Source organism: Teleopsis dalmanni, unplaced genomic scaffold (assembly GCF_002237135.1).
Source record: "Teleopsis dalmanni isolate 2A unplaced genomic scaffold, ASM223713v2 unscaffolded_contig_0795, whole genome shotgun sequence".
In the NCBI taxonomy this organism is placed as follows: Eukaryota; Metazoa; Arthropoda; class Insecta; order Diptera; family Diopsidae; genus Teleopsis; species Teleopsis dalmanni.
Window position 1 is genome coordinate 1 of NW_024032177.1, and position 11,584 is coordinate 11,584.

At 31.9% G+C, this 11,584-nt stretch overlaps 2 protein-coding genes across 2 annotated transcripts; both read right to left on the minus strand.

Moving 5' to 3' along the window:
• Positions 1-310: 310 nt before the first annotated feature.
• LOC119663713 (alpha-mannosidase 2-like) lies at positions 311-5,514 on the minus strand. The gene is made up of 12 exons (XM_038073319.1): positions 5,351-5,514; positions 5,092-5,274; positions 4,883-5,030; positions 4,058-4,229; positions 3,698-3,999; positions 3,353-3,539; positions 2,695-3,283; positions 2,269-2,636; positions 1,694-2,210; positions 1,020-1,577; positions 752-915; positions 311-663 (listed from the first exon to the last, which is right to left on the minus strand). Coding segments are annotated over exons 1-12 (3,282 nt in total). The 5' UTR covers positions 5,444-5,514; the 3' UTR covers positions 311-662.
• A 1,687-nt stretch (positions 5,515-7,201) lies between these two features.
• LOC119663712 (alpha-mannosidase 2-like) lies at positions 7,202-11,542 on the minus strand. Its single transcript, XM_038073318.1, has 10 exons — positions 11,316-11,542; positions 11,101-11,248; positions 10,875-11,046; positions 10,515-10,816; positions 10,267-10,453; positions 9,616-10,201; positions 9,172-9,554; positions 8,555-9,068; positions 7,906-8,487; positions 7,202-7,536 (listed from the first exon to the last, which is right to left on the minus strand). Exons 1-10 carry the CDS (start codon positions 11,475-11,477, stop codon positions 7,381-7,383), a joined length of 3,192 nt encoding a protein of 1,063 aa, XP_037929246.1. The 5' UTR covers positions 11,478-11,542; the 3' UTR covers positions 7,202-7,380.
• Between the last annotated feature and the right edge of the window lie 42 nt (positions 11,543-11,584).

Sequence of the window (11,584 nt, forward strand, 5' to 3'; positions counted from 1 at the left end):
TTGCTCTTAACAGAGAAGACATACTAAAAGTTGGTTGTTTTGGTTTTCTGATAAGAACGGGAGAGAGACATGGAGAGCATTCATACCGTAAATATAGACAATTGAACAATGAAACTATGTTATTCCACTTTTTCTGCGCTTCAGATATGCAGATTACTTAAACCACTTGCATAATGTATTAAATCAATGAGCTCACATATATGTTGAGCAGTCAAATACTATGTACTCCCGTAAAAAAAAATGTTAGCTTTGGATTTATGGAAGCTTTAGCATCCTCACATAAAAAGTTAATTTTAAGTTAATCTTGTTTTACACTTTCTTTTATTTTAACCTATCTTATATTATTAACAATATGCTTTGATAAGAAGAATCTAATTTGTAACAGAAGACAAACATCTAAAGAACGGGTCTTTAGAACGGACTCGGATGCATTTTCAATTACTTTTAATAATATTATGTTTCCTATATTTTATATACTTATATACTTTAATATTACTTAAACCTGGAACCTGCTTTTAACCCACTGTTCGACTTGCACTTAAGCCGCTAGCTAGCTCATTGGGATTAACTAATCTACTTATCTGTTTCTTGTATTTTGTTGTGGTATTTACGAAACATTTTTTAAAGTCTTGATGAATTCCTTTTGCATAATTCCATATTGATCTACAAATGTAGTGATGTTAACTTATTATATTACATAAATGTTAATTATATAATATTTTATATATATATTTTATATGTAAATAATTACTATATTTTAAAGGGAATATGTTTAAAAATTAGTGCTTTTGTGTCCATAGGACAAAATTGTAGTTCTTCTATATCGACTTCACCCAAATTTTTTAAAAAAGTTAAGGTTGTTCTGTGTATAGAACTTCCATAAGTCTGGAACGGAAATAAATTATGTAGTTGCACCTGAAAGAAAAATTGTTTTTAATAAATGAAAAATATCGTAACATATATAACATTATCATCTCATTATCTCACTGAACAAATTTTTATTCATTTACAAAACTCACCGATTTGTTCAGATTTCCAGTGTGAGCAGAACATTCCAACACTTTGGTGCGATGTATAATAACTCCTGTGTTTACTTCAGTTGAGTTTCTCTCCAGATTAATTATATTTCGTAATGTAATTATTTCCATATCATCACTAATTGGTGAATATTTGGTACCGAAGTCTTTTCGTAACGCTGTTTCCAATGATACATAAACAAATTTACTTATAGGATTTAGAAGCTCTTTAGTAGCACGGTATGCAGCCAAAGTCAATGCACCGGCAGGATGATTTTCTACACGTTTTTCACAACCTTCTAAGTTTTCAAACAACAAATGAAATATTTGTTCTGTTGGTTGATTGTCGAGTACACCCTCGCCTAAGCCACGGCCGTCGCTTTGACTTAAACGCCGATCCAACATTATTTCTAATACTCCTGATGACAGAGAAGTTCCACCCAAAGGCTGAGCAGTGATTATTGTAAATCGCGTATTTTCATCTTCAATATAAGCTGCAGTGGGTACCGGGTAAAAATTCGCTTGCAAAGGAAGCTTATGAAAATAGTTTCGCTTGATCATCTGTCGATTAAATATTAGCGATAAATATTCCAAATAATAATAACGAAACAATTTATTTAACTTAAAGCAGATACTATAATAAATGCAATATTACGTTTAAACTGTGACATACATACTTGCAAACCATTGAGGTCAGTATAGAAAACATCTTTATTTTTAATTGTTGTTGCAATTCTCATAGATATTTCAAAATTGTTCAATGGGCTTATGTTGACAATATTACGTATTTCAATTTTATTATCATATATCCTTGTGCAATGTACAACAAGAGGTAGACCGACGCAAACAGAACTCTCAATTGGTCCTTCAGTATATACAATATAAGGTACAAATTTGCCTACTAAGGGTTTTCCTGGACCATTAGGCAAGAAGAGATAAGCCCCAGATTGTTTGCTCCACCAGTTAGTACCATATTCATAAAATTGCACTGAAACCGGCCAGGGTTCTCTAATCCTATCGGTTTTTATAGACTTTAGAGTTCCATTATTATTAAAATGTATGGTGCCACCATTGGTTAGAGTTATAATATATTCACGTTGGGCAGTAAATTTTATTAGTTCCTTTGGATAGTTTTCAATGTTTACAGCAATAAATGATGTATTCGATATGATGTTTGAAGCGAAGTATGTATGTCTATTAATAAATCAGATAATTTAAATGTGTTATTTAAGATGTTATAAGAAGTTCTTACTTTGGTTTCGTTTTCTCCGATTTCAGATTTAATATATATGTTTTCATGCCCAGAGGAGGTATTTTAACTACAAAAAGTAAATTATAAAGTTTAGTTAAAAAAGTCGGAGTTATTTTATCCCAAATTACTACTGGAGTTATTTGTGCTTGTATTGGAAGGCCATCTAGATCTGAGACAAGAATAAATGGGGCAGTAACTAAAAACTGTACTGTTTCCTCTCGCCATTGTGCTAATGAATTGTGAAACACTAGAAATTTACTGTTTCCATCTTCTTCGCTAAAAATAATTGGACTACGAATTGAGCCGTTACACGGCCAGTTAGAATCATCTATGTCGAAATATTTCTTATTATAATCCATTTTTTCATACTAAAAAAAAAAACTTAAAGTTAGAGTTTACATATATTTCCGACACTAAATTACTTACAGAATTTCTAGTCATTAAACGGAAAATATTCATTTCCATAACATACTGACAATCCTTAATGGCATTTTTCAGACGGATTGAATAATCTTCTACCACATGTGCTCTTGCGGTGCCCGTTATGCCATCGTGATGCTGAAATAGGGATAACTGCCGACGCACATTTCTTAGAATTTTCTCAAAACGGTCATTTTTATATTTTACATTCCATGCATTTAGCTGTTCCGCCGCTCGCAAGTAGTACAACAGAACACGTTCCATGCGCTTGTAAAATGGACGTGTTGTATAGTAACCACTCCAGTAATCATCTTCGCGATCAGCATAAGTGAAAAAGTCTCCACTCAATGTTGGAAACTTATAATTTGTGTGTTTATGTACTGCCTCAAAATATTCCTGTAACGTTGCAAACCGCACGTTGACGTTGAATTTGGTTTGACGATTAATGTAGTAGAAAAGCCGTTCATAATTATTGCGCTGGTTAAGTAACTCATTCTTTTCATGATACCGAAAGTCATCGCCAAGTGGCACTAATAAAGCATTTGTGCGATAGAGTTCAGCTTTTTTTTTCCATTGATCCACAAGTAAGTTAGACCTAGACAAAAACGTAGATTTATTACATACTTGTATGCATATAAACTTATAATAATTTTAAAACATTTACTTTTTAACTATATTTTTTGTAGTTATTTCATCCTGACCTCGTCTAAATAATCGGTCTATCGTGTTTTTATTAATATACCTAAAATCAAATTGTTCACAAATAGTACGATCTGGACCGCAGGTATGTTTCATTCCATAAGACAGAAATGGCATCATATGCGTAAACAACTCGGTATCACCTTTAGTGTCTTATATAAAGAGAAAAAGAAAGAAATGGCATCATATATGCGTAAACAACTCGGTATCACATTTAGTGAAGTCATTTAAAAAAGACTTCATTCTTTAAAGTCTTACTATAAATAATAATAATATGGACAAAAACGGAAACAGAAACTACTGTAAGTACCCCAAAGTTGTCGCCAAAGAAACTCCAACAAACGTTTGTTGCCCAAATTGTACTTGACTGAGTAGTGAGTACGTTGTATTAACAAATTTTGGAATCCAGACTGCTTGAGTATGTAAGGCAATGTAGGACTGTGACCGAATGGATCAATAGACCAGGAATTAATAGGTGTAATATTAAAGTTTTGCTTTAACCAACTTTGTCCTTCAGTAAGTTGTATTAATAAACTTATCCAATGTGTATTAGCTTCATCTGGCATTACCCAACCGCCAGTGACAAATTCCAACTGCCCATTATGTACGAGTCTGTAATATAAATTCCCATTATAGAACACAACATGTAAAAAAGTTTTTTATTAATTACTTTTTAATTCTCTCTTTTGTGATAAGGTCTTGAGTATCATAAAATCTGGAAAAATAACAAATTTCAGCCCAAATAAATTTCAAATCCGGAAAGGTGAACAAATTTTGAATAATGTTTTCCAAAAGTGGTTTCGTCTTGTGGTGGTAATAGTCATTAAAAGTTCTCAGCCATCCTATGAATTGTTAAATCATTGTTAAAAATTTTCTAGGAATTCATTCTTATTTATAATAATTAATAATTACTCTAAACAAAAAAATTAATTAACTACCGAACACGTCCTTTGTTAATTAGATGGAATCATATCCTTTTAAAATTTTCGTAGACACGTGATTCTAAACACACTTTTAAATCATAAATATGAGAAATGAGATAAATAAAAAATGATGATAAACTGACCATGTATAATTAGCGGATCATTAGAAACCATTATTAGTAGAAACTTGTGACTAAGTCCACAAAATGAGAACTATGATCATACATGCTTTATAGGGAAGATTGACAAATATACCTAACCTATGGCAATGTATAAAATTATATACAATTGTCATATGGAACAACTGCAAACACATATATAGCTCCATATATAGATACCAGCATATGACATGCTTCACTACGACATAAGCAGGCCTGTGAACTGTTTCAGAAACCGACAGGTTTAGAAATCTAGTAGAGCTCTAGTATGAAATCTGGGTTGAAATCAAACCCATGATTCGAGGTACAAATTCAACTAGTTCAAATTCAGTAATGTATGCGATTCACAGTTGTCAATACATGTACTTCTATTTATATAATTATATTCTGAATATGCAATTATGTAAAAAATACCCGGATCATTATGAGAATGTGGAACCACAAAAACTTCAAGTTTATTTTTTTCATTAAATCGTTGTGGATCATATTGTATATTCCAGCCTTTGTCCCAGAGAAAGCGTTCGTCTTTCGGAAATGATAGATTTTTATAGAAATCCAGTAACTGTAAAGAAAAATAAAAATACGTTTTTATTCAAACTTCTAAATACGTATCAGTAACCCACTTGTATATATGTCTTTGGTGGCTTTTCAAAATTAAAACAACAGTTTTCAGTATAATTTTCATTATCTATAAGTACATTATGTAGGTCACGTCCGCGACTTTTAGAAAACAGTCCCTCAAAATCGTCTTCGTATCTGTCTTCATTTTGTTGCAGTTTATGGGAACAAGCTTTCAACAATAAAACCTTTTATTGACGAAACATATTACGATATATTTTATATTATATTATATAAATGGCATTGTGTATATAAATGGTTCACCTGATCTTCATCCGTATTGTAGAAGAGTTCATTATACATAACAAAATATAAACAAAAAAATATCAGAACGCTAATACAGCTGTAATACCACATGGTTCAGAGAGCTAATATACTGGAAACGGATTAGTTGACATAAATTTATTTTTTCACAAATATAACAATTTATTTAGATTTCAATTAATTTTGATTGTTAACTCTTTATACATGATTAAAAGTAGCTTGCTTTGCTGGTGATTAAATATTTGAACTGAAGTAGTCAATTATGCAGAATATCACTAAATTGCATATATTTAATGTTAAATATGATAACTTAAGCCTTTAAACTTCCAAATATTATTAATATTTGTACAAAAAATTGGTTTGTATAACATAATTCGATACCCTATCTTATCTACCCTATACTTTGGATTATCAAAAAGTATTCAACGATTTGTGTTAATAGATAACTTAATAGATAACTAAAAATGCACAAAAGTAATAATAACATAACAACATGAATTTACCTTATTTACCTCAATCAAATTCATGTAAAAATTGACACTCCCAGTGAGGGTTCCAAGAACGACCGGATCTACGTACCGAACCACTCGTCGATTCAGACGACTAAGTGCCGTTGGTTTCAAAAACAGCCGGATCTACGTCATAGAGTGCCGTAGTGATATTCTTATTGTTGTAGCCAGGACTTGTGACCTTTCTATCTGAGAAATTTCTAATCCGATTACTCTCTCACTCTTGTAGTGAGAAAGTGTCTTTTTTTTATTTATACAATTAGTCTTTAATCAATATAAGACATTAAAGAAAAACTTTATGATCAATGTTACGATAAAATGTGAATATGACTGATTTCAAACCGGAATATCTGACTATTCAGTGTGGGTTCCAAGAACGGCCGGGTCTACGTACCAAACCACTCGTCGATTCAGACGACTAAGTGCCGTTGGTTTCAAGAACGGCCGAGTGTACGTCTCGGAACCACTCGTCGAATGCAGTTCAACACTTGCCAAAGAAACTGCATAAGCAGGTCCCAGCGGGTTACTACAACAACAAGTGCCGTTCAACAACCCCCAAAGGGATCACACAAGCAGATCCAAACCACAATCAGAATTTACAAATTCTTTCTGAAACCACAGATGCAAAAGCTAGTTCAACTGGCGTTTGTATTTAATCAGTAATTCAGAGTTTCAAATCATTGTACTGAACCACTTCAAAAATATATGCGATTATACTTCTAAATAATGAAATTGGAAATTTATATTTTATTTTATTTTTATTATTTTATTTTATTATTTATATAATATATTATTTTTTATAGGAATCATATAATTAAATAATGAATAATATTGAAATGTAAACAAAACTAGAAAATTTGTCACATAATGTTTGTTCCCATATTTACTCTTTGTGCATTAGGTGCAGAATACTTGAATTAACAACTGTTTATAAATTATAAGTGGTTATAACACATAGTGGTTATAACTCACTTCCAACACATATTCGCTAGTATAAAGATTAATAATTCTTTGCAAAGGAAAATATTTTTTCGTTTCAGCTTGAAGGGAAAGATTTCTATATTCATACTCGTGATTTTAATTATTTATTTAATTTTAAATATTTTTGATATATTAAATCTCAACAGATAATAAAAGACAAACAGCATTTTGGAATATAAAAGCTGAAATTTTATTGCTTATGTTACATTAAAATATTTTTAGTCTAGTTTATTAACCAAAAACAATTTATCATATATGTATATATATATATATATTTATATATCATATTAAGTAAACAAATTTATTTCATATATATTTAAAATAATAATTTTAAAGAATATCTGTTACATTATCACAAAAATAAAAAGATCATTCAAACAAATCACACAAAAAATGTATGCAATTGTAGTTACAAGTACGAAGGAACGGCATAAAGTGCTTTTAAAACAAAACAATTCGAAAAGTAACTTAAAATTAATAAATTCTAAATATCAATTCGGGAGATTACTGTAACAATTATTATTATTTTACTCAGTCAAGTCAACTGCGATGGTGTACAATAAAAGCTTTTGCGTCCATTGGACACAAAGGCAACTCATTTGCTTCTAGATTTTGCAGATGATGTAGGAATGTTAGTGTTGTGATATCGATTGATGTTATATTCTGACCAAATTGTAAGAGATTCCGCAGATTCAGCTGAAATAAATATAAAAAAATGTGTTAAATATATTTATAAAACAATAGAAATTTTCTTATACTTTTAATTAATCAACGAGGTATAAAACTGTCTTTATCTTTTTTCTAGAGCAAGAGTCATAAACTTTCGGATTTTGCTTGTCTACATTACATTAAAAATGGTATTAAGCTCTACTAATAATAACTCTACTCATAGCAAAGACTCTTCTTTATATAAGCTGATTAATCCTTTTCTACATATAATCCTATTCTTATAATTTAATGCCCACGCACAGTCAATCTCAATAATATGTGTGGAAATACACACGAACAAAGGTTTTAAGCAAACGTTGAAAAAATACATTAAATATTTTTTTGTACAAATCTTACCACTCCCGATCGATGTCCATCTCCTGGGCATGCTAAGAGATTAGTACGATGAACTACAATTCCTGTATGAAGCAATACTTTTCCCTTTCTATCTCTCGGTATGGGTACACTAGTATTTGCTGATAAAGTACGCATGGTCACCACCTCAACATCATCTTCAGCAGCTATATGATCGGCTCCAAAATCTCTCTGTACACCTAACCAATCGTTTTCAGTATATATAAATTTGTTAATGGGATTTAAAATTATTTTTGAAGCATAGTATGCAGCTGTAGTTAAAGCACCGGAGGGATGTGTTTCTACTAATCTTTTACAACCTTTAATTTGTTCTAAAATTATACGGAAAATATGTAGTACAGGCTGATTATCTAAAACTCCTTGACCAAGACCACGTTCATCGTCACGTGCTAAACGACGATCTTGCATTATTTCTAATTCTCCTTCTGCTAAGGAAGTTCCGCCTAAAGGTTGTGCGCTAACTACAGTTAAACGTGTTTCATCATCCTCAATGTACATGGCAGTCGGCATTGGGTAGTAATTTGCTTGTAGTGGTAATTTAGAGAATCGTTTACGTTTAATCATCTTAAAACAAAAATTTTAAATAAATATATTTATAATACTGACTCTCAACTCTCAACTCGCAACTTACTTGCAAACCATTTAAATCGGTGTAGAAAACATCCGCATTTTTGATGCGTGTGGAAAACCGCATAGCAATTTCAATATCATCCATATCACCAATATCCACGAGATTACGTATTTCTGGTGCTTCACCTCGTAACACAGTCTGATGAATCACAAATGGAAGGCCTGTAGTAACACTGGCTTCTAGTGGACCTTCCGTAATTAATACAACTGGTGGCTGTACATTAAGAAAAGGTGTAGCTGGACCATTTGGTATAAAGAGATAAGCACCAGAGCGATCACCATTAATTCGAGTGCCATATTTGTAGAATTTTAAGTGTATTGGAGTATTCGATACGAGTTCATCAATTTGTATAGATTTCATTAGACCATCAGCACTAAAAGTAACTTTAGGTCCATCACCTACTCGCAGTGAGATTTCGCGATGTTCACCAAATTTGACTTCATGCTGATAGTCTCCGAGATTCACAGATATTGGATTAGTATTCAATATGAGATTCGTAGCTAAGGTAGTATAACTAATATAAAAACAAAATAAAAACAAAAATATATCCACTATACTTCGAATAGCTGAATTAATGGCTCAAAGTGAGCCACAATTCATATTTTCAGTATACTTACGTTAATTTTGCGTCTGGAGACTTAATATTTATTATATACGTTGCCAGACCAAGAGGTGGTACTTTCACTTTAAAAATTAAACGGTATTTTGTGGTTGATGCCTGAGGAGTTATTATGTTTGTTTGTATATGTCGGTGCCAAGTCCATACGGGGCTAACTTGAGCATGCACAGGGTTATTGTCAAAATCCATAACAGTCATAAATGGGCTAGAAACGTAAAAATCAACAAGTTCCTCCTTCCATTGCGGAAGAGAATTATGAAACACAACATGTTTACTAGGCAATTCGTCACCAAGTATAATTGTTGTTCGACTGTCATCTGGGCCGGGCCAGCGGGAATCGTCCATGTGAAAGTAAGTGAATTTGTAATCAACATTATAAATCTAAATAGATTTTTAATATATTACTATGACAATATAGAATATTTATATAGAAGTTACTTACAGCTGGTTTAGTCAATAACTTATAAACGGCTTGCTGCATTACAAATCGGCATGCTTTTATGCCATTCATTAATCGTAGCGCATAATCGGCTACTACGTGATTTTTTGCGGTTCCAGTTATTCCATCATGATGCTGAAACAAAGATAATTCTCTTCGCGCATCAAGCAACTTTTCTTTAAAATTACTTTCATCATCCCATGCACTCCATGCAGTTAACATTTCTGCTGATCGAACATAGTGCAATAATACACGATCCATGCGTTTATGATATGGTCTAGAGGTATAATACCCACTCCAGTAGTTATCAGCTCTGTCAGCATATGTAAAGAAATCACCACTTAATGTAGGAAAATCACGTTTTTCCTGCTGCACCATATCAAAATATTCTTGCAACGTGCCAAATTTTGCTTCCACAAAAAGATTTCGCTCAGCGTTTATATACTCAAAAAGTGATTCATAATTAATACGTTGCACTTCCCATTCTGTACTCTGACTATAACGAAAATCATCACCCAGTGGAATTAGTACAACATTTGTGCGATATAGTTCGGCTTTCTTTTTCCATTGATCAACGATCATTTCAGCTCTACATACGATAGATATTCATTAGAAAAATAAATCTGAATAAAAAACAGTTTCCACAATATATACCTTTGTGCTACATTTTGTTCAGAAATCGGCTGAGGTGGTACACGCCAAGGACATGAAAGACCGAATCCCTGGATGCGCTTAAAATCAAATTGGCAACAAATTTTAGGATCAGGTCCGCAAGTATGTGGTATATCATAAGAATAAAATGGCATCATATGAGTGAACAATTCCGTATCACCTGTGTCATCTGTAAGTTATATATTACGAGTATGTTACAAGTCAGCAACACTGTTATGTTTAATTATTACCCCATAGCTGTCTCCAGTTAAATTCAAGATTTTTATTTGAAGCTAATTCTTTTTTTACTGAGTAATGAGTACGTTGTATTAATAAATTTTTGAAACCAGATTTTTTTAATACATAAGGCAAAGTGGGACTATGGCCAAATGGATCAATGGACCAAGAAGATGAAGGAGTTATATTGAATGTATTTTTTAACCAAGTTTGTCCTTCTGTTAACTGCAACAAAATACTAATCCAATGGGAATTGGCTTCATCTGGCATAACCCAACCACCAGTAACAAATTCAAACTGTGCACCTTGTACCAATCTAGTAAATGAATACATAAAATTTTAAAGCAAAATTTTTTATTAAGAGTAATATATACTTTTTAAATTCTTCTCGATTTTTGTGTCCCAAATCCTCAAAAAAACGTGAAAAATATGAAATTTCCGCCCAAATAAATTTCATATCCGGATTTTGGCGTAAATGGCGTAGTGCGTTGGAGAGAATATGCTTGGTATCGTGTTCATAATAATCTTCAAATGTTTTTATCCAGCCTAAAAGCAGATAAATATTAAATCATTTTTTAAGTGCTAGTTGGAAAATAATACCAGGATCGTTATGAGAATGTGGCACTACAAAAACTTTTAACTTATGATGTTCATTAAATTGTAATGGATCATATTTAATATTCCAGCCCTGCTTCCAAACACCTCCATCAATATCGGTAAACGTCATCTTTTCGTAAAGATCTAACATCTAAAGCAAAAAAAAATATATAATAGATTTTATATTATAATATGTAAAGATTAAATTTTAATATTACCTGCACATCTGGCTGCGGCGCTAATTGTGTATCAAACGCGCATTCTGGAGGTGAAGTTCTCCCTGTTTTTGCAGCCACATCAATATATTTCTGGAAGTTTTCGTCTTTTACAATCATGTTGTCTTGGAGATTACGTTCAATCTTGTTTTTAAGATGACGCATTTCTTGTCCATGACGCTTTAGACCCGTTTCCAATTCCTGCAATTTTAATTCAATTGCGCCAAAATTCGACTAAATGTAATATTATTTTTGGAATCAATTTTAGCATT

What these genes read in the sequence shown, in the direction of transcription:
- LOC119663713 (XM_038073319.1), bottom strand. Translation starts at nt 5,443, where the DNA reads ATGTGGTATTACAGCTGTATTAGCGTTCTGATATTTTTTTGTTTATAT. An exon ending in ACAAAAGAGAGAATTAAAAA is followed by an intron (nt 4,000 to 4,057) that starts GTAATTAATAAA and finishes TTTATATTACAG; the next exon opens with ACTCGTACATAATGGGCAGT. An exon ending in TCTTTGGCGACAACTTTGGG is followed by an intron (nt 3,540 to 3,697) that starts GTACTTACAGTA and finishes TCTTTATATAAG; the next exon opens with ACACTAAAGGTGATACCGAG.
- LOC119663712 (XM_038073318.1), bottom strand. Translation starts at nt 11,477, where the DNA reads ATGCGTCATCTTAAAAACAAGATTGAACGTAATCTCCAAGACAACATG. An exon ending in ACATTCTCATAACGATCCTG is followed by an intron (nt 11,047 to 11,100) that starts GTATTATTTTCC and finishes ATCTGCTTTTAG; the next exon opens with GCTGGATAAAAACATTTGAA. An exon ending in CCGATTTAAATGGTTTGCAA is followed by an intron (nt 8,488 to 8,554) that starts GTAAGTTGCGAG and finishes TTTTGTTTTAAG; the next exon opens with ATGATTAAACGTAAACGATT.